Source organism: Manihot esculenta, chromosome 1, assembly GCF_001659605.2.
Source record: "Manihot esculenta cultivar AM560-2 chromosome 1, M.esculenta_v8, whole genome shotgun sequence".
NCBI lineage: Eukaryota > Viridiplantae > Streptophyta > Magnoliopsida > Malpighiales > Euphorbiaceae > Manihot > Manihot esculenta.
In genome coordinates, this window is record NC_035161.2 from 34224058 (window position 1) to 34251759 (window position 27702).

Genomic DNA, 27702 nt, shown 5'->3' on the forward strand with positions numbered 1-27702 from the left:
TGGATGGGGACCAGGAGGATGACCTCAAGAACAAATAAGCAAAACCAAAGACTCCGGAATCCTGATTCTCTCAATAACTGTAAAGGGTTTATAAAAGACCAAAGGAAGGAGTGGGAACTGCTTGAATTTTCAACCTTTCATCCTAGTAATCCAGAATTTAGCCTTCTGGAAAGCTAAACCATAATATTATAGTTTATGTACTTGTCCTGATATTGCAGATGAACGGTAACACCATATATATAAAATCTTAAAATTATTTAACATATAAAAAAACATGGAAATTAAAATTTGTCAAGAAATGAATGCAGCAGACCCACTACACAATACACATGATGTTATCAGAGCACCAAAAACATGTAATAAAATGAAAATCAATTAATGCAAGTTCAATAACCAGCTATAAATGCCTCAATCTCATAAATGGTACTATCCAAAAAGAAGCAAACCAATCGAAAGATCTATTTAAGAAAATTCAATCAAATTGATGATTCTTTTCAAACAGGGGATATTCCCTTTATGGTGTGACACAATCTTCACTGATATATGAAAGTCAAAATCAATTACATATGTGGAAAAAGCATGTGTATTCTCTACTGGTTAGGGCATCAGCCACTACTTCAATTACTATTTTACATTTTAGTTAATCAATATTAATAAAAAAAAATCTTATTACAAATGTAACAAAAAGAAAACAATTAATATCCATATGTATAGGTGGAGGGAGGGATTTGACAATGGTGCAAACACCCTGGATCCCTTCTTCACTTGCCCCCCTTTATTTGGAGGTTGCTCATCCCTACATGCAACTTTGCTATATCACCTTCGTTTTTCATCTCAGTCTGAGCAGAACTACAGAGATTAAGCCAGGTGTGTTGCAGGCACTGCTGAGCAGTGGGCCGCTTCTCTGGTGCAAAATCGAGAAGGGGAAAAAGAAATTCTGCAAACTCCCGAGCTTCATTATCAGAAAATTTGTATTTATCAACGAGCAAGCGATCAAGTGGCCGAAACTTCAGTCTTCGAATCCTTTTTAGGTCCCCATACCTATTGAAGAGATCCTTGGATCGAGCTCCTCCAACAGCTATCTGCTTATGCAAGAAATAAGGGATAAATGGAAGGCAAATGATTGAATAAATATCGGAAGCCATTAAAATAGTATGAGCATACCTTTCGGGGCATCTTCCCAAGGAGTTCCATCATTAGAGCAAGGTGATCCTGAAACCAACAGAAACATGTAAATACAAGCTCAGAGATTTGGTGTTGCGACACAAATATGGCTGGTGACAAGAAATTGGCATACAAAGAGCAGTGAAAAATAATGTATTTGTCAATTTTGCAGCAAAGATGAATAAAATGAGGAAGAGAAATAGCATAAATTAAACAAACGTCATTTTACCGTAATAGTGTCTCCAGTAACAGTTTTCTTTTCTTTCCCACTTTCCTTAACCATAGTCTTCCCCTAATTGCTATTTTCTACTACCAATACCGTATCATATATAAATCACATTAAAAATAAAATTATTAGAATAATAATGATGTCTGACAATTCTAGAGCATAGATTCTACCTCATCCTCACAAAATCCCTGTCCAGCCTTAGGAGCAAACATCATGTCACCAGTAGCAAGCTCAAAAGCAGTGCAACCAAATGACCACATATCAGCAGACAAGGAATATCCAGACTGCAGAATGACTTCAGGAGCTCTATACTGCCTGGTCTGAATCTCTCCTGTAAACTGCTTATCAGCCCAACATGCATTTCCCAAATCAACAACCTTGCACCTGACATCAACCCCATCTAAGCATTTCCCTGGTTTTCTCCCAGCTCCTCCCGTTGAACCTCTTCTTTCTGCAATCTTAGCAACTGCCCTCTTTGCTCTCCTTTTTAGTTTCTTTTCAATGAGATTCATTGTAGATCCACCATTAAGGCTACCTTCAGGCCTTTGAAGAATTGGTGTGAGCCCAGATCTAATAGGATCCTTGGCAGGATCAATTGTGGAATAGAGAAGAATATTTTCGGGTTTTAGGTCAGTGTGGATCAAACCAAGTTCCCGATGCAAGTAATCCAGGCCTATTAAAATGCATTTGCATATCTCTCTAACTTTATTCAATGGTAGACCTTTGTAACGACTATGTCTGATCAGCCGGAGCAAGCTGTCACCAAGAAATTCAAGGACCATGCAGTGATGCTGCCCATTCGGCCCTGCATGCTTGAAGTGGTCAATCAGTCGCACAACACATTTGGAATTGGAGGGATCACCATGAGCTATAGCTGAGAGGACTTCAATTTCGTGAAGAGCAGCTTCAGCGAATTGTACTGCGCTTTTCTGGATTTTAAGTGCAACATAATTCTGGAAAGCGAAAAGAAATAAATTCAGAATTAAAGAAAATAAGAGCTTCAGATATTTTACTCCCAGCTTGAGGGAGCCACTAAAAAACAGCAAAAGAGTAAGTCTTTGAAGTGACAGGCAATGGTAACAGTCAGTAGTTTGCCAATTTTTGATTGGGTATTGCAGAGGAAACAATTGTATTACTGACGCTAACGAAGTAAAAAATGTCGCGACCCCAAATAGATGAAATTGAAACAAGTATTTTTTTCCCAATTTAGCCAAAAGAATAAATGTCAAGACGTGCACGAAACATTTTCTTTTATCCCATGGATTTATATATATGTAATTAATATTATTATAGTAAATCTATAGGCATCAAACCCAAATGGTTCAAAAATCAATTTCACCACGTCTGACACCTATAAAAAGCAAAAACACATAATTCCGCACCAGCAGGACACGTGTGAATTACTAAGGAAACATTAGAAAACCAAGAAGGATCCTTTGTCGATATTCACGCTACAAGTCAGAATAGCATCGACTCACGTATTGATCTCATCGAACAATAACCTATGCAAACATAGAAACCAATAAGAGCAAAACATTTTGACATTAATTCAAAAAAAAAAAGCAGCAATTTCTTCATAAAAAAACGAAAACAATAGATTTAGAAAGGAGCGGCAGTTATTCATTATGATAAAATGATAAGAAAAAAAAATAATGAGTACAAAGCAACAATCTATAACGGCTACGTACAGACGATCGAGTATCATAAACGAGCCAGACGGTGGAGAAATGGCCCCAGCCAAGCTTCCTCTGTGCTATATAACGGCCGCCAGAAAACTGATCGCCGACTCTAACAGCATGATAACCACCTTTCCTGTAAGAGTCAATTCCCTCATCGTCCTCTGACTCAGACGCCGACGAAGACGAACACGACATTGTTCTATATTCCTCTTTGTGTGTATCAACGGCGACTCAAAGCGCGATGCGAATCTGGTCTCCGATTAAATTGATTTGATCAGAATAATGTACCAGCCATTCTCTGAATGAGAATAGAAGGAAAGCAGGAGAAGATTGGTAATTAGGGTATGTGAGTTAAAGGAAATGAAGCTGAATAAGAGGAGAAACAGAAGGAGAAGAGTCTCAGATTGTGTGGCCTTCAATACAAAGAGTTGGAGGCTCTCTCCACTTTTTTCTCTTTTTTCTTCGCTACTTTCGTCGTGTGGGATTTTGTACCTTTTTTAAAAGGTAGGGGAGTTTTTACAATTTTGCCCTCTGCCTCTTGCATGGGTTGGATTTTAGGTGGTCAAGACTTGTCAAAATGTTTCTATGCGCAAGCTTCCATTTGGTTGACGCGCCTTACCCACCTGCCTCATCATTAGTTGTTTGGTCGTTCCCTATGTTTTTTTTATTAATATTAATACTTAAAATGCAATACAAATCACATAATAAAAATAGTTTTTTGTTAATAATGATAGAAATTCTCACTGTAAAAAAAATAATGATTTAATTTGAGTTGTCACGTGAGCTACGAGAATAAAAAGAATAAAACTTCCGATACAAGTTGGCTTTCTTATTAAATTAATAGTGGACTCTCAGACAAACAAAAAAAAAAAAATTGTGGACAGAAGGATGAGCCCAGCATGAAACTGGTTTGAAGATCTGTAGGCAGGGCAACGGTGTGGTTGCAAGCTGCATCCAGTGTCAACAAGGATGACTCTACGACTTTACAGCTCATGGATCAGTTGCAAAATAAACAAAATAAATAAATAAAATGTCAAGTAATAATTTCTCTAATTTTTTTATGAATCAAATTATTTCTTTCTCTTACTAAATAAAAAATTATTAAATTTTAAAAATCAAGAAAATCTTATTTTACAAAATTACATTTTAAAAAACCTATCTTCCTTCAAATAGAGTGTAAGCGAAAAGGGAGTTTCATGTTTTTTATAGAATAAAAACAACTCATAGGAGCTGATGGATCAAGCTGCAAGGAAAGCCAGTGATGCAATTATAAATTTGAATTAAGCGTAATTTTATTTTTCAAAAATAATTTATATTTAAAAAATATTTTTTATATGAAATACTTTTTATAAAAAAAATATTTTTTGATAAAATAACTTATTCTTCGTTATTTATTTTTAATTTAAAAAATAAAATTTATTGAAAAATTTATATATAAAAATCTTAATAAAAATATTAAAATGCTAAAAATTATTTATTTTTTTATTGTTAATTAAATCTTTTGAATATTTAATATTATAAAATATAAAAATATTTTTTTTAAATATTTTTTTAAACAAACGGAGCCTCTGACAACTTTGCATTTTCAAAATAATAATCATGTTAATTTTGTATTGTACGATTTGTAATATGTTTATATTAATAATTAATTAAATATAATACATATTTTATAATAATTTAATGTAAAATATATATTAAATAATAAAATAATTATTCTTATCTGTTATTCCATTACTTCACCTTTTCCTACCCTTTTCTTTTTTCGTACTATATTTTTTTAGTTCTTCTTCTTTTCTTAAATACATTTTTTTAAAAATTCTGGTCCTCAATCCAAAGTTGGGTTATGCCATTTTAGTATAGGTGGGAATGATTTTCGTATCTTATTTAAAATTTTTAATTTCTGCGGCAACTATAGTTTAGTTGGAAATCTTACGCTATTTTCCTATATTTAATTTTGTTTATTAAAATTTAATAAATAATTTAATTACATTATATTATATTATGATATTACTAAATATAACTCTAGTTATTAATAGATGGAGTCTTGTAAAAACTTATGAAAATTATATGTTTGATGCATAACTCCCACCACACTATTAACGAGACTACAAGATGGGGATATTGTTTAGGAGCATATAGGGCATATTCAAGAGTTTTATTTTATTTATTGTTGCAAAATAAATATTTTAATTTATTTTTTCAAATAACCTAAAATAATAAAAAGTTCAAAACCATTATTATGATAAAAATGTTCGTGAAAGAATGGACTATCGAACTGTGCAATTAAAGAAAGAGTGAAATCTTTGTTATATTTTAAAATTTCATCACTCCTATTAATAAAATGATACTTTAAAATATACGATTAACCAAAATATATATGTATATATATTTTAATTATTCCAAATTTAAATTAAAATAAAAAAGTCTAAATCTATTCATGAATATTTTATCAAAATTCAAATAAACTCAATTTAATATTTTTGTCAATTAAAACTCCAAACTTTAAAATGAATATTGACATAATAAAATGTACTTTTAGTAATAAAATTATGATTTCTTTTGTAATTATAAAATTTATTTGCATTTTTTCCAATTTTTTGTTTACTAAAATTTAATACTTCAAACTACAAAAAGTAATTTGTTATCATTAAACAATACTATTATATTAGGGTAGGATTTATTTAACTTGAGATTAAAATTTAAAATTTTATATAACTAAAAAATAGAATTATATTTATATAAATTTTAATATGAATATTAATTTTTTAATTATTAATTATACATAATGATAATAACTGGATTTATGGTTTGGGGCCGGACCCATGATAATAGCCTATTATCTAGAGGCCTTCAAGTCTCTCACATAACTAGGTCCGGTCCGCTCAGTTTTAAGACCGAGCTTCAATTAGCTTCCTCAATCAGGTCGATCCAGTACACACGGCTTATCAAACAGATCCTACCTGAGTTCAACTTTAATTCAATCTCCGGGTATAGCTCCAAATCAGGAAGGAGATCGACCCATCTGCTTTGTGGGTCCATCGTCCATCCACATGCGCGCCCGGAGAAATAAGAAATAAGAGGACGTTACGCATGGGGCAAGAATCTGATATCCTTCTACGATTATATCAATATGGCAGAAACAGGTGGCCCAAAGAAAGTCAGGCAATTACACGTCACTCAGGCAATTACACGTCATGATAGACAATGAAAACAGATAAATATTCTCTTCTTAAAAGGCCTAAATTTTTCCCAGATTCACAAATCCATTATAAAATTCTATTTTCTGAATTTCAGATCATCACATAATATTTATAAAATTATTTTTTAATTTTAAATCTCCATATTTTATATATAATTAAAAATTAAAAAATTAAAATTAATATTAGTACGTATTTTCCTTTAACCTTATTCAGGCGTGCTATAAATCATGATTTCGCAACTCTTCCCTGATCCTATTAAACTGTAATTCTGTTCGGGGGAAAAAAAAGCTGTAATCCTGTAAGTATTTGGAGGCTTTGACTTGAGAGTTAATTTGACCGTGGTTTGGCTGCTGAAGACGGTGTCGTTTTCCTGGACGGATGAGTAAATGCCGAGCAGTAATTTTCTCAGCTGGCAGTTGTTTACTCTTCATTTTTGTTTCTCAAATATTAAACGACACCGTTGTAATGTCCAACCGACAACCACTCTCTTTTAGCCACGCATGGAAGAGCGGGCCTGCTGGTGGGCTTGAGTTTTTTTTTTTTTTCTTCCTTTTCCTGGATGCTCTCTCTCTATGTTTCTCTCTCTCTCTCTCGCTTCTCTTTTCTCGCCTGGGGTTTGCGCAATCGATACTTGATAATAACACCCCTAATAAAAATTAATAAAAAGCTAGGCTGTCGATCCTCGAGATAGCGAGAGGAAAAACTCATCCAGTAATTGAGGGCTGGATTGGATTGGATTGGATTTGATTGGAAATGGCGAATACAGATCTGTTTGATGCATATTTCAAGAGAGCAGATTTGGACTGCGACGGTCAGATCAGTGGAGCTGAAGCCGTTGCTTTCTTTCAAGGTTCCGGTTTACCCAAACAAGTCCTTGCGCAGGTACTTGTCTTCATCTCATTCTTCTTCTTCCGTTTCTCAATTCTCCGGTTTTCTCTTCCAAAACTCTGGAGCTTTATGCTTTTAGGTTAGGAGGTATAGATCAGATTGTTTGGGACTTTCAGTCAGATTCAATATATAGCCTTAATTGGAGTTACCAATCCCTAAACAAATACTACAAGGATAATTCTTATTTTTTATTTTGAGTAATGTGCTATTTTTAAGCTTTTCTGATGTTGCCTCGCTTGATGAGACCACTTGTTTGCATCTATTTGATGCACACCAACCTTCACAATTCTATCGCAGTTTTTTGAGATAAGGTGTCCATAGAAGTACATAGTGTGCAAATGTGGAAAAGAGATGCATAACTTTAGACGATCCTGAAAGACTTCTAGTGTTTCAGTCTAAAATTGTTGGGTTACAATGCAATATATGATGTTACCTTCAATTTGCACTATTTGAAAGTTGCTTCTAAGAGTAACTTGTAGTTTGGATTGCAATCTGCCAGAATTGGAGTTGAATGGAGTGCTGATGTGGTGATATTATGTATTTAATTTTCATGTCCTTCAGTCATAACGTGTCTTGCTGTTTGAGTTAAAGATTCAGACGTCTTTCCGGGATAGAATATGCAATTGCACTTCTGTTGACTTAGGATTTTGTTATAACTTAACTCTGTATTCTGTGTTGCTGTATCACTCTTATTCTCTATTATTTACTGGTAATTAAGATCACTAAGGTTCTAACAATATGGTAGATGCATGTCAAAAAGGTTCTGAAGGAAAATTTTTTAATTTATTTGAAAGGAAGAAAGAAAGCACATTTTCCTTTTTTTTCCCCCAGAAAAATTCATGTTTTTGGATCTTGCTGCATTAAACTCACAGAATCATTCCATCTGTTCTACTCAGGTCTGGATGCATGCTGATCAGAGAAAAGCTGGTTTCCTGGGTCGTCAAGAGTTCTATAATGCTCTTAAGCTTGTTACTGTGGCACAAAGTAAGCGGGAGCTGACTCCAGATATAGTGAAGGCAGCTTTATATGGTCCTGCTTCAGCTAAAATTCCTGCTCCTCAGATAAACCTGGCAGCCACACCTGCTCCTAAAGCAGCAACACCTGCTCCTCAGATGGCTGGTGCCACATCAGTGGCATCACAAAACTTTGGTATCAGACCACCACAGATGACTGGAAATGCAAGCACAAACCAGCAGTTTTTCTCATCTCAGCAAAATCAATTTGTGAGGCCACCCCAGGCTATGCCTCCCAGCTCTGTGTCCCATCCACAATTACTTCCTGCAAGCCAAGCTGTGCCCAGGGTTAGTACCATGGCTCCTCCTCGCCCTCCAAATTCAAATATCTCAACTGATTTGGCTGGTGGAGGTGGAGTTATAGGTGTCCCAACCAGCCAAAATCAAAGTAGGGGGGTTACTCCTCCTCCAAGTCAGGATGGATTTGGGCAAACAGCATCAGGATTGATGCCTCCTGTCCAGCCTAGACCACAATTGACCCCTGGGCAGACACCTTTTCCAATACCTCAAGAGCCTGCTGTGGCCTCCAACCAATCAGCAACAAAGGATTCTAAATTTTCAGGGAATGGATTCGCCGCTGAATCACTTTTTGGAGATGTATTTTCTGCAACTCCTGCTCAACCAGCAGAAAGTTCTGCCTCAGCTGCATCATCTACAAGTACATTACCTGCCTCGTCTGGAACTGTTCCTTCTTATGTTGGGTCTCAACCTCCAAACAAGCCAAGCACTCTTGAAAGTTTGCCTAGCACTTTCTCTCAGCAACCTGTTGGTGGGCAATCAACAGGAAGGCAGAGCCAGCCTGTTGCAGCTCAAAGTTCTGCTGTCACTTCGTCTGGATTTCCTGTTGGAGCTGGGAATTCGGATTCAAGTCAATCTCAGCCTCCATGGCCAAAGATGACTCAGTCTGGTATTCAGAAGTATATGAAAGTATTTGTGCAGGTAGACACAGATAGAGATGGAAAAATTACTGGTGAGGAGGCACGCAATCTCTTCCTAAGTTGGAGGCTTCCAAGAGGTAGACTACCACACATTCTTTTGTTCCTTTTCATTCAAGTTCAACTGTGTAGCACCAGATGAGTTTATTGATGGTAAAACATTATCTGAGATAGATAATAGAGCTGAGTATACAACCTTTTTGAGAATAGATTGATAATTTTTTTTGTTGCAGCTATTTGTAAGATTTACTAATTCCATTGATGGAACTTGGGTGTCATATTGCTACTTTGAAAATGTACATTATTTGGGCTGAATTAAGAACTTCAGCAGAATAACATATTAATTCCAAACTTACTGTTATATCTGATTTTTCTGCAATAAATTTTGATGATTGGTGGTGATGCCAGCATATCTAAAACTAATTAGCTGGCACAGTACCATTGTGTGAATTTTCCAATCATACACGTTGAAGATTTACCTATAGTTCCCACAGGCATGACAGCTTTTTATTTCAGAATTTCTTTAGTGGAAACTGTTGCATTCTCATATCTCATGACAGTCGCATAATATTATCCTTGGTGTTTCAGAGGTCTTAAAACAGGTTTGGGATTTATCTGATCAAGATAACGACAGTATGCTTTCTTTGAGGGAGTTCTGCACAGCTCTCTATTTGATGGAGCGTTATAGAGAAGGCCGTCCTCTTCCTACTACACTTCCAAGCTCTGTAATGTCTGATGAGATTTTGTTGTCTGCTACAAGCCACCCTACAGCTTCACATGGCAGTGGAGCTTGGCGGCCTGCTTCTGGTATTGTTTTTCTTATGTCATCTTTGTTTTTTTTCTTCTTACACTCGTTGCAGTTATGCCTTCTAAAAAGGAAATTATAATGTCATAGGTCCTCGACCGCCACAAGTTATGATGGGTCCACGGTCAGCACCTGCTGCTGCAGCAAGGCCACCAAGGCCTCCTGTTCATCATGCTGATGAAAAACAGCCCTCTCAGCAAAAGCTCAAAGTTCCTGTTCTGGAAAAGCATCTTGTTGATCAGCTTAGCGAGGAGGAGCAGGATTCCTTGAACTCAAAGTTCCAAGAGGCTTCACAGGCTGATAAAAAGGTACTTCTCAATATTTTTGCGCACTTGATATGCATGAGCATTATTTTGTATCATTCTTTTGGTAATGTTTTCTATATAGATTTTATTAAATGAAGGGATTTTGATTTTTGATTATAACTACAGTATAATTTTGAACTTTATCAAGTTATATCTGTTTAAGCTTCTGTGTTGAATTGAAAACTCTAGTATATATTTATATGTTAACTATAATCCATTTTTTTGGCCGAAGGTTGAAGAATTGGAAAAGGAAATTGCAGATTCTAGACAGAAAATTGAGTTCTATCGTGTTAAGATGCAGGAACTTGTGAGTGTCCTCCCACTTTCTGTTTTGCAATTGGTATTTAGTATTCCTTTTATGGCTATTCCATTATCTAGTGAGTAAAATGCATGTGTTTTTGCAAAATATTTATGCTGGTTCTTTGTTATTGTCATATTTAATGTCTTTTTTGACCATAGATTGGATGTGCGGACAGGAGTAAAATATTTCTATTTTATTTTTTAAGTGTTAGATGCGATACATTGCTAATACAGTAATATTTTTTTAATTGGTGTTAGATTTTATATAAAAGCCGATGCGACAATCGACTAAATGAGGTAACAGAAAGGGTGGCTGCTGATAAACATGAGGTATCTTCTTTTCATTGTGCATATTTGCTTTATATTTTCTATTTCAAAGTTTGCTGTGTAGAAGATTATCTTGAGCAACCTGAATATCAGGTTGAGGCATTAGCCAAGAAATATGAGGAGAAATACAAGCAGACTGGGGATGTAGCCTCTAAATTAACAATTGAAGAGGCCACATTTCGTGATATTCAGGTATTTATGAAATTTGGCTGCCTCTCATCGAACTCTATTTTTTTGGGTGTCTGGTTTAAAGTTATCTGTGGTTGCTTGTGGTATGAAGTATGAACAGCTTCTTTCAATTTTTTTTTTTTTTAAATTTCAGTTAAACTAAATAGTAATTAACCACTTTGCAGGAGAAGAAAATGGAATTGTATCGGGCAATTGTTAAACTGGAACAAGGAGGCACTGCAGATGGTTCTCTCAAGGTACATTCAAATACAGTTGATTTGTGGAGAAATATGTAACTTGTTACAAATTCCTGTATTTCTTGTTTTTGCAGGAGCGAGCTGAGATTATCCATTCAAGTCTTGAGGAACTAGCAAAAAGTGTGAATGAACGCTGTAAACAGTATGGATTGCGTTCTAAGCCAATGTCACTGGTTGAGCTCCCCTTTGGTATCTCCATGACCTTATCAGTGCTCATTTTGAAAATACTAGTGTGCATCTTTCTTAATTGAATTATTTAACTTTGTTTATTAGTTTCTATAAAAAGAAAGGTTCGCTTTCTAAGAATTTGGCCAAACTTTATTGTTTTGTCTTTCACTCGGCAAAATGTGCTATTTGGTATCTCTAGTGAAACGTGATGTTGTCATGATCTTTGGATCACTTTACCCCACTTTTAACACAACATATATTCAAACTGTTATAAACTGTTTTCTAAAATTGGTTTCATGTCTTCACATGCTTACATAATGCATTGATCTTGTTTGGAAAGGCATAAGAAATAGAAGTATCTTATCTCTCTCATGACTTGATCTCAAATTTGATAGAGAAACTTCTGGTAAATTATTGATTTATCTGGTGTCTAGAAATGTAATTCATAAATGTCTTGAAAATCACTGTGACCATTATCCTAAGGCATAATTCCTGGTAAGAGGGTGCCTATATTTTAGCAATTCTGGCAATGCCACCTAGAAAATGATATGCTGCTCCTATCATGTCCTTGTATTATGGTCAAGGCTCCACGCCAAGTCAAAGGAGAAACTTTTAACTTGTGGTGAGCCCAAATAATGGATTCATTGCATCATACTAAAAGCCTGTGCACAATGAGTACCTATATGAGGGGGGCATTTTTCTTTAGATGGATTCTCAAAAGTATGGTGATAATGTTGAATCAGAAGATTGCATTCTGATGTAATTTAGGATTCTGATTGTTTATTGTTGTGTGATATTTTGCTGCTCCTTGAAGAAATGATTTGAAGCATGTGATTGTGGCCTTGAGAGTGATCCTTAGTTGTTTTTACGATAAAGAAATGAGATGTGGAAGTAATATTTGGTATTAGTTAATTTTTGTAGTGATGATACCAGAATATTGATCAGATCATTGATAGATTTTATCTGGCTGTTCATTTGGTGCTAATTTTCCTTTCATGATAAACAACCCATCTAAATGAAGAAATAGATTGTAATGGTTGTTTTAGCTTTCTTTTCAGCAACTGAGCAATGAAAAGCTGTCGCAGTTCTCTCTTTTTTTTTGAGTTTTATTGACGACATTTTAGATAATTGTGTTCAATTTTTATTCTGTAAACCACTTCATACAAATGTGTTCTTTTTTTTCCCATTTAGTAATTGTTTTCTGTTAGGCTTATTTCATAATTTTGTTTTAGGGTGTTATTTAGGAATAAGGAAACTCATCCATGCACTTTTTTTTTTCCGTTTGGACTGCTCAGTTGGACTGGGTTAACCAGGACCCTGACCATTGGCCAGTCTGTGTGGTTAAGAAACGTTTTCTTCTTCATTAAAAAAAATTGGGATCTGGGTTATGAATCCATTAACCCCAATATTTAGTTAATTATTAAAATATTATTGTTTAAAATCTAAAATTTATTGTTTTAGAAAAAAGTTATGTATTAAAATTTAACTAGCTTTATTTTAATAATTATTTATTAAGTATATCAATTATTATTTGTAATAATGCACTGTTATTATTTTTTTGAGAGAGTGATAATTTTAAATATATAATTAATATTTATCTAATACTATTTTGGTTAAGTCCTGGTTTGACCCTAGTGGAACTTTAAACCCTTCAAGCATTTTGCTTTCACCAGTTCAATAACCAGGCAGGGTTTGAAAGCCTTAGTTTTTCTTTTTCTTTTCTTTTTTTTTTTTTTTCCTCAGATTGTTTCTTATTGTATCTTCTGTGATCTTTCTTAAGGCTGGCAACCTGGAATCCAAGAAGGAGCAGCCGACTGGGATGAAAATTGGGATAAATTTGAAGATGAAGGTATGTTGAACGGTTAGCCTACTGGATGTTTTAGTTCATTTTCAATGAACTTCTGAGTAGATTTATCCAATCATAGACCTTTTTATCCCTCGATTGAGATATTTTTTTTCAGCCAGTGCTTTCTGTTTTGCAAATCTGAAAGTTGTTGGTGGTAACCTGTAACAAGCAGTCGTCTTCTAACCATTTGCAGGTTTCACTTTTGTCAAAGAGCTTACTCTGGATGTGCAAAATATTGTTGCCCCTCCAAAACAGAAATCCTTAGTTCAAAATATGACCACTCCCATGAATGAGGATTCAAGTGCTTCCCCCTCAAAGGCTGCGGTAAAGTCAAAGAAAGATGCAAGTCTAGGTGAACCAATTCAAGAGAAAGAATCAAATCATGACCATAGTGAGAATGGCACAGCAAGAAGTCCACCCGAGAGTCCTGCTGGAAGAAGTCCGGCAGAGAGCCCATCACATGAATTCCGAGATTCTCCATTCAAGGAGGGTATTGGTGCTGATAGTTCACCCCATGCTAAAGAAATCCACAGGTTCATTTCACACTTTTAGTTTTTAGTGCTTCATTTGGATTTCTGACCTTAAAAGCATCATAATCATGCAGTGACATGGGTGGTACTGAAATTTCTGGGGATAAAAACAGTGATGAACCTGGCTGGGGTACATTTGATACTCACTATGATACAGAATCCGTTTGGGGCTTTGATTCTGTTAGTGGCAAGGTATGTGAACTGAACAAGCCTTTTCTCTTTAATTTACTTTGACAAGGAGAATAATTGGTCAGTATTTAGAATTTCTAAATGCTTTTTAAGCCAAAGTTAGAGAATGGAGTCTCTTTGTGTCCACACATGTACATGTACTCGTATTCAAGTTATGGTCCTTTATTTGTGGAGATTGGCCTTTGTAATTTGTTTGTTTCGACTTTTTGTGTGGTTTGGGTGGGCTTTGCTGTCTTGATTTCTTCTTCTTCTTCTTCTTTTTTTTTTTTTGTAACTTCTGTTCTGCATGGCTTTGCCTTTGCATATATAGGCTAAACTATTTTAAAACTTCTCTTGCAGGATTTGGATCATGATAAGCAAAGTGAAAGTTCTCTATTTGGTTTTGGTGAGTTTGCTCTAAATCCGATAAAAACAGGGTCCTCACGTGTTGATAATATGTACCAGGGGAAGAGCACCTCGCTTTTTGCAGATTCTGTTCCGAGCACCCCTGCATATGATCAGGGGAGAAGCTTGTTTGCAGATTCTGTTCCCAGCACCCCTGCATATAACCAGGGAAAGAGCACATTTATGTTTGCAGATTCTGTTCCCAGCACCCCAGCCTCTAACCAGGGGAAGAGCTCCTTTGGCTTTGCAGATTCTGTTCCCAGCACCCCAGCCTATAACCAGGGGAAGAGCTCCTTTGGATTTGCAGATTCTGTTCCCAGCACCCCAGCCTATAACCAGGGAAGGAGCTCATTTGGCTTTGCAGATTCTGTTCCCGGCACCCCTGCCTATAATTTTGGGAATTCTCCACGAAAGTTTAACGAAGGGTCGGAGGACCACTCCTTTGACAGCTTCTCTAGGTTTGATTCATTTAATATGCACGACAGTGGATTATTTCAATCCCCACGCCATTCTCTTGGAAGATTTGATTCCATGAACAGCACTAGGGACTCTGATCAAGGTTATGGGTTTCCATCAAGGTTTGATTCATTTAGAGAATCCAGAGATTCTGATCAAGGTCATGGGTTCTCAAGGTTTGATTCATTCAGAGATTCTGATCAGAGTCATGGGTTCTCACGGTTTGATTCGTTTAGGGAGTCTGATAATAGTCACGGGTTCCCATCAAGGTTTGATTCATTTAGAGACTCTGATAACAGTCATGCGTTTCCTTCTAGTTTTGATTCATTCAGAGAAACCAGAGACTCTGACCACGGTCAAGGGTTCTCGAGGTTTGATTCATTTAATGCCAATGATAGTGGATTATTCCAGTCCTCTGGCAATTCCCTTGACAGGTTTGATTCAGTACGTGGGTCTAGAGAGACTGATAGCAGTCGGTTCTCATCCTTTGACGAGTCTGATCCATTTGGCTCTGCTGGGCCGTTTAAGATATCAATTGAGGGTGAAACTCCAAGAAAAAGTTCTGATAACTGGAAAGCGTTTTAGCTGGATATAAAAGCATATCATATCACTGGGTGCTTTCCTTGCGTGTGAAGCCTTTTTCTTTATCTTCTTGCCTCCATGAGGTTTGGTCTTGTAGGTTTGGCGTCCTGGTTCTTCCATGAGTACATAGTGCGTGCGATGGTGAATTATTGATTGAACAATTAGCTTGTTTAGTTCTGCTGTTTTTTTTTTTTGGGTTTAAAATTGAATTACTTGTGTGTTAAGTTTTCTGTTGTAATTTTTTGATCAGGACATGTGGATTATTTGTATTTTTTTTTTTCAACTTGTGAACGTATACTTCTAAACACTACTTGTGATATGGAAATCAAATTGAATTAGTTTTCAGCGAAATTTGATACCGTAGTTGCGGCGGACTTTTTATTTTTATTTTTTCTTTACATTGTATGATGAAGAATGAGCATTCTAGCATATCCTTAATTTTGCAGATCTCGAGACAAAATTCCTTAATGATTATTTGCTGGTTCGACTTTTGTTATCTGGACAAATTCGAATATGTAATTCATATTGAAATACTGTTACATACATATAAAACAAAGAATTGAGATATTGTTCTGTTTCTGTAAGAAAATGCATGTTTGGCCGCATACAGATTCTCGAGGATGGAAAAAGGAGCGCCTATAACATGTTCAAGTTATGCATAAAAAAAGGCTAAGACACGACATTTTAGTACTTGCAGTTATGCAAATGCTTTATAAACGTTTCAATATTGCACAATTTGCTAAAGCTTTCCAACCAACGAAGAATAGGATTCTCAAGTGAAGATGACAAAACGAGAAAGGGCAGAAGGGGATTTCAAAATCTCGTCACTTTAAGAAGACTTGGGCCCGAATATCTCCAGTAGAGAAAACCAGGTTCCGGCGACTGCAACCACCACCCCAAAAACTACAATGGCCGAATCAATAACCAAACCACTCCAATCCAACTCTTCCTTGAACACCATCAAGTGAAACAAAGCAGGCAACACAAACGCAAGAGTGCAACACACACTGCTCCCCACCAGAGACAAGAAATCTGCAAAATTGGGTATTGACATTGCCACCATGGTCACTGCAAAAACTACCACCCATCTAAGCCACAGACAATATCTAGAATCGCAGAATCGCCTCTCCACCGCCTCATAAACTGGGTTCATCATCAATGGAAAAGTAAAGAAGAGGTTCACACTCAAACCAAACTGAACAAGATTGCTCACCAATCCTGGCCCCAAGTTAGTAGTGATGATATCTTTGGTTGCTTCACCAAAGGCAAAGTAACCCAGAATTCCAAACACTCCATACAACAAAGAAATGAATGCCATACACAATCCCAGCACTTTTCCAAACTTATCCTTGTCCTTGGCCTCAGATTCTAGTGGCAATACCATGCCAATCCCTTCAAAGGCATATACAGCCACACCCAAACCATAAAAGAAAACAGAAAACCCTCCAAAAGCCTCCAGCGGAGGCTTATTTTTTGAGAAGGCGACAACATCCTCCACCATCACCACACCCATAGCTCCAAGCTGAGCCACATCAGCAAAAATACTCAGCGGAGCCAAATGGGTCAGCGTTGGAATCGAATTCAAGCCCAATTGAAAAGGGAAACAACCCCATAAATACAAAGACTTGGGACTTAAAAAACCCAGAATTTTTTCATTTGATTGACGATTGAAGGCATAGGCAAAAGTGTTTGCGATAAAGATGAGATAGCTAACACAAAACCCGGCATGTGCAAGGACGATCATGGCATCCACAGCAAAACGACCAACGGGGCCACAAACAGCAAAACCCAGATCACCGAATGAGGCTACCTTGGAAAAGCCTCGAAGGGATTCAAGCTTGCGGCGAGTGCGGACGAGGAGAATCATACAGTAGCAAGTAAGAAAAGCAACAGAGAAGAGCATCATAGAACCCATAACCCATCCTGTTTTCTTGAAGGTGTAAGGGAGGCCCAGAACACCTGCTCCAACTATGGCTACGAGGAGGTTGGCAAAGGTCTTAAATGTGGAGGAGAGTGGCGTTTTCTTGCCTAGAAGTGGGGTGTCTTCTCTCGGAAATGATGGTACATGAAGCACATGCGAGGATGAGCTTGCTTCTTTATCAAATCCCATGCTTCCTGATTTGAAATCTGCGTTGAGAAGAGAGGATATAGAGGTGGGTCTGCAGAGTCGCTGGCTTTCAGAAATGAAATGAAGAAGAGATAATATATCTAAATATCTATCTTCCTTAGCTGGACAGAATACATATATTTATTTGAATATGAAGGAAGAGACCATTCAACTGCAAAATTGATATCTTCTTTTCTGCTGGACTCGTGATTTTATTTTTATTTTTATTTTTATTTTCTATTGGAGCAAAAATAATAATTTATATATACTATTTCATTCAGCATATATTTATTTAAAATATATATAAGATATTACAATTTTAAATATAATAATAGACATCTAGATATATTAGTTATAATAATTAATAAATAAATTATGAAAGCTTAGACATGTGATATTTGAATTAAATTATTTTTATTATTTAACATGTTATTTTGAAATAATTTTAATATATAATGTTATTATTATTTTCTTCTTTTTTTATATATATAAAAAAAAGAGGTTAGGCACAGATTGGTTCCTGGATTACTTGATCTGACGGTGACTGCTCCTCCAAGCTTTAGGGTGATAAGCAATTGCGGGCTTGGCCATAAATTATCTTTGGATTATCAAAACGACATCTGCTAACTATCACATCACATCTATATCACGTCATAATTGATTTTTCATTCTAAAATGTTTTTTTTTTTCAAGTGATATTTGCGACAAAAGAAAAAAGATAATTGCGTGTATGCAGAAAAGAAAATTTTAAAAAAAAATGCTTTTGCGATTGGAATTATGCTTTTTCAATTCTCCCACGATACATAGGCTCATTAGAAATACAACAACAATCATTTTTACCTTTTTAAATAACCGTCAATTACTGATTGAAAATTTTTTATTATATATTTTTTAATTATTATATTTATCAACCAATAAAATAAAAAGCAAGCAATTAGCTAGTTGAATCAAATTCCGGAGAGATAAGAGGTGTGTGTTCTTGTCTTGAAACGGAAATGATCGAGTGTGGTACACAAACTTTATTGATGATATGATGTCAGTATTCGTTGGCTAATAATTCAAGTCTTAATTCAATATAGATGTCAGTATTCAAATTGATTTGGAATTTTTTTTGTAAAATACACAGATATAAAATTTATCAACTACACATTTGAATATAAAAAAAGCATATAAAAAGCATTAGGAACAAATTTGACAAGTCTAATACAATCCAACCTTACAATTCAATAAACATCACAACCATAGTTTGTAAATTTTCTCATCCATTGATTACATCATAATTAAAATTAATCTAAATAATTTTTAGATTTATATTTAATATTTTTTTTTTCCTCAATCAAAAAGGAAACATGAAGGAAACGACATTGGCTTATGTAAAGGCTGCTAGCTATTCCCATATATCTGACCATACATTTGTTGCCCAAAAAGTCAAAAGATAAACAATGGGAAAGATTAGATTCACCATGAGTTGTGAAATCTTCCCATTGTATGAAAACGTGATTGTGCTGATAATGTTATGGAGATAAAGGCCAGGGATTGGAGACTGGGGCCGCCTGCATCAAACTTCAAAAATGCATTTACATGTCAACGTCTCTGGTGGATGAGGGGATCGTTCTGCTCCACCAATTTTTATTTTCCCCAAAAAAAAGGGGAAACCCAGATGAGATACTTTCATGAAAAAGCTGGTAGGCCCATATCTGTAGTTTTCCCCACATGATCACCTTCCATCCTTCTCTGATATTGCCCATTTTATTTTGATTTTTCATTCTCCTTATCATTTACGACTCTGCTCCATCACCAAACGACAACCGACCAGCAAAGGAAACCTCCAAGAAAAGAAGCTAGAGTTCTTTTGTTTTTTCCCCCTCAATCCACTACAACGTCGCATTCACTGACATTGTTTGTGTTCTAGAATTTTCATTGTTACAACAACAAAACAAAGAGAAAAAGAAAAGGGAAAAACATCAAGAATTGTATACCTTATCTTTATATTAGAATTTTCTGTTATATCAGTAATAAATACAGATTATAACATACAGTACGGTCCTGGTCCTGGTCCTGCTCCTATTCTGTTTGAATTTCAGTTTCTTGTTTGATCCAGTAGACCTTATAGCTGTGCTTTTCAATATTAGCTCTGGTCTTCACCAGAATCTTCTACAAATTATACGAACCAAAATAAGATGACACTGGCATCAAACCTTGTGATTTACACCAAATGTCCCAAGATTTTACCCAGCGAACTGAGTGTTTCATTTGGTTGATCAGTGCAGCAAATTAACAGCATCAATTAAATCCCAGCATAAAAATCAGGCTTTTATAAGGGCTTTTTGCAAAATTAGGGACGGAAAAAAAATTATTCGTGATTTAGAGCCGCAGAAAAATTATTTGTGAATTTAAAATTGAACTGTCAGGTGGTAGCTGAAAAAAGAATCTAGTTTCTATTTGACAGGCGCCACAGCCTGAATGGCACCAGCCATTCTTTTTTTTTAAAATGGCCTAGCGTCGCTTAGAGTGACGCCAGACCATTATTTATTTATTTATTTTTATTTATCTTTTTTATAAAATTTTAATAATTTATAAAATTATAAAATAATATTATTATATAATTAAAAAATTACTGATATTATTTAACAATAATATTACGATATTAATTTATTAAAATAATAAAAAATTTAATCATTAAATAAATTATTTTTATATAGCTAATTATAACCCAATTGTTTTTATATATCTAATATTAATATAATATTAATTTTATAATTATGAAATTATATATTAGAGTAATTTTTTATTTAAAAATTAATAATAAAATTTATTAAATATTAATATATTAAAATTATAAAAAATATTTATTATTATAAAAATATCTAATATTATCTGATTACAACCACAGGTGCTTAGATCGCTAATACGGAAGTGTCAGGACCCCTCTTCACGTCAGGCGGCCATTTAATTCCTTCAACGCGCATGCGGGCAGAGTTGCGAATTGACTAGGCTTGCTGTACTTCTTCAAGTCACATCAACGGGCTGGACTCCTCGTACTGGACCCAGACTTGCGCAGCCCGATCTGCCTCGTGTGGTCAGAATCGAAGATGCTGGACCGGCTAAATGAAGTGAATTTCTGAAACCTTAGACCTATTTCACTTTTTCGGGTTTAGCTTCCCCTAGAGTGAGAAAAGTCCGGCGGTTATCAAATTATATAATAATATATTTCATAACTCTCCAAAATATTATGACATTAATATTATTCTGTGATTATGTACTACTCAGTCCAATAAAAATAAATTTAATTTTTATAATTTTAAATATTTTTTTAATCAATAATTTTAAATATTTATACACTCATATATTAATTAATATAAAATAATGGCTGGCGCCATTTAGAATGACGCCAAACTCTGACATCTGTCAAATAGGCGCCAGGCTCTGGCGCTCGTCAAATAGGCGCCAGGCTCTGGCGCTCGTCAAATAGGCGCCAGACTCTCTTTTCGGCCGCCACCTGGCAGTCAAACCCCAAATCCACAAATAATTTCTCTCCAACTCTAAATCCACAAATAATTCTTCCCCACCCCTACCCCTAATTTTGCAAAAAGCCTCTTTTATAGATTTCAAGAACTCCGAACATCAACATGATAATTCTGATGTCATTGTCGATTAAGGAAATTCAAACATATTGTTATCAAGGCAATTCTATTAGCTAATAAATCATGTCTTTATTATCCATTCCACTTTATCACCGACATGGATTATATTCCAGTTCTCTAACCAGATAGATTGTTGACTAAGACAAAGAAGCAATGAGTTCCATGTCAAATAATCTGGAGTTGCACCTTTTTCTACCATTTGTAAGAAGAGATTGAAAGCCTTCTGAAAGCTCCCCTTCCTACACAAAGCATCAATCAGAGGACCGTAACTTCCTATATCAGGCATGCAACCTCTTCCAATCATGTCATCAACAAGCTTCAAAGCACTCCCTTCTTTTCCTTGCCCAGAAAATCCACTAATAAGAGCATTAAATGTTGATGCAACAGGAAAATAACCGTGACCAATCATCTCATTCATGAGCTCAAACGCTTCCCGCAGAAACCCTTCTTGACAGAATCCATGAATTAAGCAATCATACAGAAGGACGTTTGGAATTCCACCTTCACTAGTTATTTGATCAAAAACCATCTTTGCATTTGCAATCTCACCCTTCTCGCAGAAGCCTAATAACCTCAAGCTCCTATCAACAGCTCCAGGAAATAAATTTTCCATCTTTATTAGAAACTCAAGTGCCTCATCCCACATATTGTTCTTGTAAAGACCATATAACACACTATTATAAGGACTAATACGACCCCCAGAAGCACCTTTAGACTCTTCCATCAATTCTAGGATCTTAAACCCATCTTTAATGCTACCCCATGAAAACATACCCTTGATTAGTGTATCATATGTATTAAAATTCCAACTGATCCCATCCGTTTTCATATCATTAAACATGTCAAGAGCCATATCCAGCATCCCAGACTCACAGAAACCAGATATCAATATATTGTATGTGTCCACATTAGGAAGGCATCCTTTTCTCTCCATCTCCTTCAAGAAGCGATGCCCAACTTTCACCTTCCCTAGTCTACAGAAGCCCCTTATCAGGGTGTTATAAGCCACAACATCAACCACACCTCCCTTGCTCTCGACTCTCTCTAATATCTCAACTGATTCCATCATACGGCCTGCATTGCAAAGAATTTCCACAACCTTAGTCACTGTAACAACATCGGGCACGAACCCAAAGCTGAAACTCTTTTCTAGCAATGTCAGAGCTTGTACTACATTATCTTCTTTACAGTACCCAGATATCAAAACATTGAAAGTCACATCATTAGGCTCCTCTATCTCATTCATCAAGCTCCTAGCTCTCCCAACTTTCCCATTCTTGCAAAGAGCGTGAAGAAGAGTATTGTATATAACAGCATTCGGCTTTATGCCTCTGGACTTCATAACCTGCAAAAGCTTGAAGCCATCTGCAATTCTATTAGTCAAGCAAAGACCCTTCATTAAAATCCCAAAAGTATAATCATCACCTTGAACGCCACTCCCCATCATTTTCTTTCTATAAAACTCCCTAGCCAGATCAATGTCCTCCTTAACAAGAACATCAAGTATCGAATTAAATACTTTCAAAGATGAGTTATTGCCAAACTTAGAAACCAAATCAGGTATCTGCATAACATCACGAATCATACGAGCCCGGCCAAGGCCTCGAACTATAGTGACAAAAATGTCTTCATCTGGTACAGAGCCGATTGAGTGGGGCATTTCGTCGAGCAGTTGCTTGACGGTATCAAAACGACGGAAAGTACATAGCTTGTGAATCAGAGCCCGATATGTGGAGTGTGAATGAGTGAAGTTGGGGAGTTGTGCGGCCCATTTGAAGGTCTGGATAGCCTGGGATGCAGACTTTTGGTCTAAAATTAGATAGGATATGTGTTGATGAGATGGGACCGAAAGGGGTGGCGTTGATGATGATGAGGAGGAGAAGCGTCTGGCTAGGAAGATGAGAAGTAATCTGGGATAAGCTGTTGTTAATTTTGAAAGAGGGCAGAGGTCGGGCATGGATTTAACGAGTAAGTTATTGCGCAGAGGAAATTTGGGGGGCACGAACGGGCGAATGGTTGAATCGCCTACAGTCTAAAAACCGATACCAACTTGCCAACCACATAGGAAACAGTTGATAAATTTATTTTGGATTTTTAGTCACATAGCTTAAGCTTGCATAAGCTGGTTTTATCAGCATTTATAGTTGCATCAGCCACGATCTGGTGAAACAAAAATAGGATGTTGGAGCACTTATAAGAATGATAATTTTGAAGGATTACGGCAGATCCGGTGAGAGAAGTTGCATGAAGATAATGGGATGTAGTGGGATTATTCCACAAGAGATGTGGGTTAGAGCCGAGGAGCCTCAGGACCTGGAGAAGGGCGTCAAGAAGCTGAGGGCCTCGAGCAGAATTTGGCTGGCAGGGTTGATTACAAGGTGGGCGGCTGGACATTTACTTTGGATTTGTAACTGGTGATTCTGGAATCTGAGGCATGGGTGCTACTGCTGTTGCAACTGGCTCTGATCCCCAGGATTTTCCGACCCCATTATTTCAATTTGTAGTTGTGTCGTGCCATATCACGTCTGTCTCTTAAACAAAATAACAAGTCTTAAAAAGTCGTTGTGCATAGACGTTAATTTTCATGCTCAATTTGTTTAGCAAGTTAATTGAAGAAACAGTGACTTTTGAATCACGGTGAGAAGAGAAGGCAATGACATGGGTAATATTAACCTTCTAAATAACTATACACTAATAGAGTCCATCCACGTAGACAAATAAAATCGACTTGTCATTCCATTGAAAGGAAAAGAGTTTACAAATAACTCAGTAAGTAAAATATATATTTCATAGCTATTCCCTTTAAATATATAAAAAAAAAAGAAGAAAAATACCCTTGCTCAATTAAGTTTTTCTACAAACTTATTCTACAATTAAATTGGTGTAATTGCTACTCTCAACACGTTATTTGCAATAGACACATCGATCTTCTTCTCATGTGCAGACTGCAGGGCCAAACCAAGAGCTCACCTCGCATGCCACCAAAATGACTACAACTACATAGACACTAGAAAGCGTCTTTTTTAAAAAAAAAGAAAAAAAGTAACCCTAATTAACTATGCAAATTACCTCAAATATACAGGATATTTAGGTTCGAGAAATCAGCATTTCCAGCTGCAGCAGGTAGCATACTAGCAGACTTGACTTGGAAAAGTCCCTAGCCAACTGTGAAAGTTCCAATTTTCTCCCCTTTTTTACGAGTTGCAAGCAGTTTTTGCTCAAATGGCATTATCCAACACACCCTTGAGAAGATCCAGCCCCTCAGCTGATATGCTCCTTCTTTTATGGGATCTAGGCATTTCAATCTTAGGAGGTGGATCAGGAGAGAAACAGACCACTACCACTGTCAGATTGTCACAGGAATTGCGCCGGATTGCCTCCTTGACAAGTGCTTTTGAACACTGCTCAGGATCATTATGAATCATAAGTTCCTTCCTCACAATTGTAACTGCAAACTGGCTGCTCATCACATCCCACAGGCCATCACAGCCAATTATCAAAAACTCATCTTCTTCTGTCAGGTTAATCTCTTCAAACTCGGGCTCAGCACTCAAGGGACTCTTTGAACCTTCAGCACCCTTAATGTGCCAATCCCCAAGAGCACGAGCCACAGATAATTGGCCATCAAGGTAGCCATCATAGATCACACCTCCTAGTCTCTCAATTCTTAGCCGCTCAGAGGTGCAGTTAGGTTTGTGGTCTTTTGATAGTTCAACTGCCCTTCCCCGTTTGCCCAAAACAGCTCTAGAATCACCAGCATTCGCGATAAGCATGGTCCTAGAAGAGTGCAGATCAAACAAATAATTGCAACAAAGTATGACTTAATAAAAACTAGCATTAGTGCAGCTTTAATAACCCTATCACTGAAACTCAAGAATAGATTTACAAGCAAAATTAACGGGTAGACACAAACTCTTAGTTTCTCACCTTCCCAAGATAAGGGCAGTTAAAGCAGTAGTGCCAGAGGAACTATCAACAGATTTACTATCAGCAAGGGCATGATCAGCCTTCACAAAGGCACTCTTAATTGCTTTTTTTGTGCCAGATGGAAACTGTGAATCTTCAACAATAAATTTAAGTATGTTCTTTCTGGTAAATGATGCTGCATCAGTGCCACCATGCCCATCAAACACCTGAACAAATAAACTGAAATTTACGCAACAGCTCAACCAATGAATCATTTACAAGACAAATGTATGAGAAATTATACATTGATGGTTTTCATTTTCTGCTTGCTGGTAGGAACTTATATCAAACTAAGTAATTCTTAAAAAGAAAGAAAAGGTTAATGTCCTATGTGGGAAAATTCATTACGCTATTCTCAAGGATGTAAAACTCCATTTATGGAACTTCTCGAGTAAGAATTTATATGTATTTCTGAATAATTGAAGAATATATATATGTATTTCTGGATAATTTAAGTATCTTAAGCTATTGGCAACTCACACACCCCATAAAATGCTCCAGAAACAGGGCAGTTTACAGCTGTAGAAAGATATTGATGTAGATTGTCCACCCTTATGTACTCATCCTCCATGTACTGCTTTGGTCCTTTATCAGAACAACTTCCTGAGCGAAATATAGGTAGATATCCAGAGTTCTCAGTAGATGGCGACTTCAAGCCGACAATTCCGACATCTAATTCCTATACAAATGAAGATAGTGGATAATTGAATGAAATCCAAGTCTTTTCTCACGGATTATACAACAATATTCAATCAACTGATCAAAACTTTGCACCTATTAATAACTTTTGCATTGAATATCCTAACCAGTCAAAGACATTCCCAAGTACAAGCTTAAACACAGACAAAATTGCATACATGCAAACTGGTTGATTGGAGGCTTAAGATAAACGCAAAAGCTCCTCAAAATTAATTGCAATACATTGGTTTCTGTATGTATAGCGAGTTCTGTTAAAAAAAAAAAAAAGAAGAAAACATATCTTCATCTTAGCAGGATCTTTCAGAAAACCAGGACGGATTAACTTCCTATTTTTCCAACAATTGTAAACAGGTATACATTATTTCTGAGGAGGAAAGAAACTAATATCGAACTGCAGAAATTAGATTCAAATTTCTTGGATGAAGACAACATTGTTCTTTCCTCTTTTTCCTCACCCACATTAACTCATTGGAGATTCACTTGAATAACTCTCAGCTTAGATCTTGATTAATGAAGCCAAATTGCATAATGGAATAGGAAACAAAATTAACTCACAACCAGGAAACATAAAAAAGAAACATATAATGGACAGGTGGGTAGGATCAGAAGGCGATTAGAACTCACAGGATTATGCAGAATTGCTGTGCTGCTGCAATGCCTAATGCAAGAGAGGTTTCTTGGAGGTTTGCCGGTTGTCGATTGGCTCAAATTCTCAGAAGCATCATTATGTTCATTCCCCACGACAGGCAAACTGCCATTACTCGAATTACATCCAACCTCCCATGCTGGTATCTGGCGTGAAACATCAGTAGCTGAAGCCATTGTCGAAGCTTAATCCATTCTCAATCCCAAAAGCAAAAGAACAAAAGAAAAAGGGAAAAAAAAAAGATGAAATGAAATGATGAAACAGAAACAACTGCACTTAGCTGGACACTTCCATAGCTTAAAGAGAAGCAATCTTAAATAGATAAATCCCAAGGTCCCAGACAGCAAAAATTAGCTGTCACCAAATATTCAAGCCAAAGCACAGGATCCAAGATTAAGATGAACCCTAATCAAGAATTTGTGAGACATAACAAGCTCTTTTCCAACCAGGAAAATTACAGCACTCCATTTCTTCTGTTGCGTAAGGGACCGACCCCACCATTGGAACTTCCCTTCAAATCAAGATTCAGGAAGAAAAACCAGACAAGAAGTCCCAAAAAAAAGGGGAGAAGAAATGAAAGATTGGAGAAGCGTTGATTGCTGTTCAATCCATGTTAAAGAAAGAAAAGAGACGAGGCTTAAAGGTAAAGCCATAGCATAGAAGTAGGGAAGTAAGGACCATTGAGAGGAAAGAGAAGGTTTATAGCATGTGGCTGGGTGAGTGTGGATTGCAGGTTTTGCGGTCGCCATTGTAGGGAATCGAAAGGAAGACGGGATACTGACACGTACGTGGTTTCGCAAACACAAAGGTGGCTTCGTGTTCTAACGCTGGTTTCATGCTTCTTCCTCCCGCCTCGCAGATGTTTATAAATTGAAATTCATATGGTCTGTTTAATCATTTAATTAGTTTTTTTTTTTTTTTTTACATTTTTTAATTTTATAATATACCAGGTCTTAGCCTCTATTTATATGGAAAATATTTTTTAAGAAATATTTATTTTTTATTATTTAATTATAATATTAGAAATTTATTTAAAAACCTCTATTTATTCTATAAAAATATTTAAAAAATATTTTTAATTTTTATGTCTAAAATATTAAAAAAAATTTAATCAGTTTAAAATATTTTTCTTAATAAATAAAAAATTAAAATTATTATTTAAATAAAATCATAATTTTTTTAAAAAAAAAGTTATATTCTGAAGGATGTTATTAG

The 27702-nt window shown here is 36.0% G+C and overlaps 5 protein-coding genes across 5 annotated transcripts; 1 reads left to right on the forward strand and 4 right to left on the reverse strand.

The window, feature by feature from the left end:
- Positions 1-382: 382 nt before the first annotated feature.
- On the reverse strand, positions 383-3539 carry LOC110622709 (SRSF protein kinase 1). The gene is made up of 4 exons (XM_021767314.2): positions 3082-3539; positions 1564-2346; positions 1165-1212; positions 383-1082 (listed from the first exon to the last, which is right to left on the reverse strand). Exons 1-4 carry the CDS (start codon positions 3265-3267, stop codon positions 762-764), a joined length of 1338 nt encoding a protein of 445 aa, XP_021623006.1. The 5' UTR covers positions 3268-3539; the 3' UTR covers positions 383-761.
- A 3257-nt stretch (positions 3540-6796) lies between these two features.
- LOC110609390 (epidermal growth factor receptor substrate 15) lies at positions 6797-15776 on the forward strand. Its single transcript, XM_021748974.2, has 13 exons — positions 6797-7154; positions 8057-9188; positions 9697-9915; positions 10004-10221; positions 10451-10525; positions 10777-10848; positions 10939-11037; positions 11199-11270; positions 11345-11459; positions 13219-13287; positions 13478-13817; positions 13889-14006; positions 14343-15776. The coding sequence occupies exons 1-13, from the start codon at positions 7026-7028 to the stop codon at positions 15426-15428; spliced, it is 3744 nt and encodes a 1247-aa protein (XP_021604666.1). The 5' UTR covers positions 6797-7025; the 3' UTR covers positions 15429-15776.
- A 147-nt stretch (positions 15777-15923) lies between these two features.
- On the reverse strand, positions 15924-17748 carry LOC110609516 (amino acid transporter AVT3B). The gene has a single exon (XM_021749168.2). The coding sequence runs from the start codon at positions 17533-17535 to the stop codon at positions 16255-16257; it is 1281 nt and encodes a 426-aa protein (XP_021604860.1). The 5' UTR covers positions 17536-17748; the 3' UTR covers positions 15924-16254.
- Positions 17749-21156: 3408 nt separating this feature from the next.
- On the reverse strand, positions 21157-23731 carry LOC110619622 (pentatricopeptide repeat-containing protein At2g17525, mitochondrial). The gene has a single exon (XM_021763142.2). It carries the CDS (start codon positions 23131-23133, stop codon positions 21238-21240), a length of 1896 nt encoding a protein of 631 aa, XP_021618834.1. The 5' UTR covers positions 23134-23731; the 3' UTR covers positions 21157-21237.
- A 248-nt stretch (positions 23732-23979) lies between these two features.
- Positions 23980-27306, reverse strand: LOC110631124 (probable protein phosphatase 2C 47). Its single transcript, XM_021778849.2, has 4 exons — positions 26466-27306; positions 25627-25821; positions 25104-25309; positions 23980-24953 (listed from the first exon to the last, which is right to left on the reverse strand). The coding sequence occupies exons 1-4, from the start codon at positions 26661-26663 to the stop codon at positions 24395-24397; spliced, it is 1158 nt and encodes a 385-aa protein (XP_021634541.1). The 5' UTR covers positions 26664-27306; the 3' UTR covers positions 23980-24394.
- Between the last annotated feature and the right edge of the window lie 396 nt (positions 27307-27702).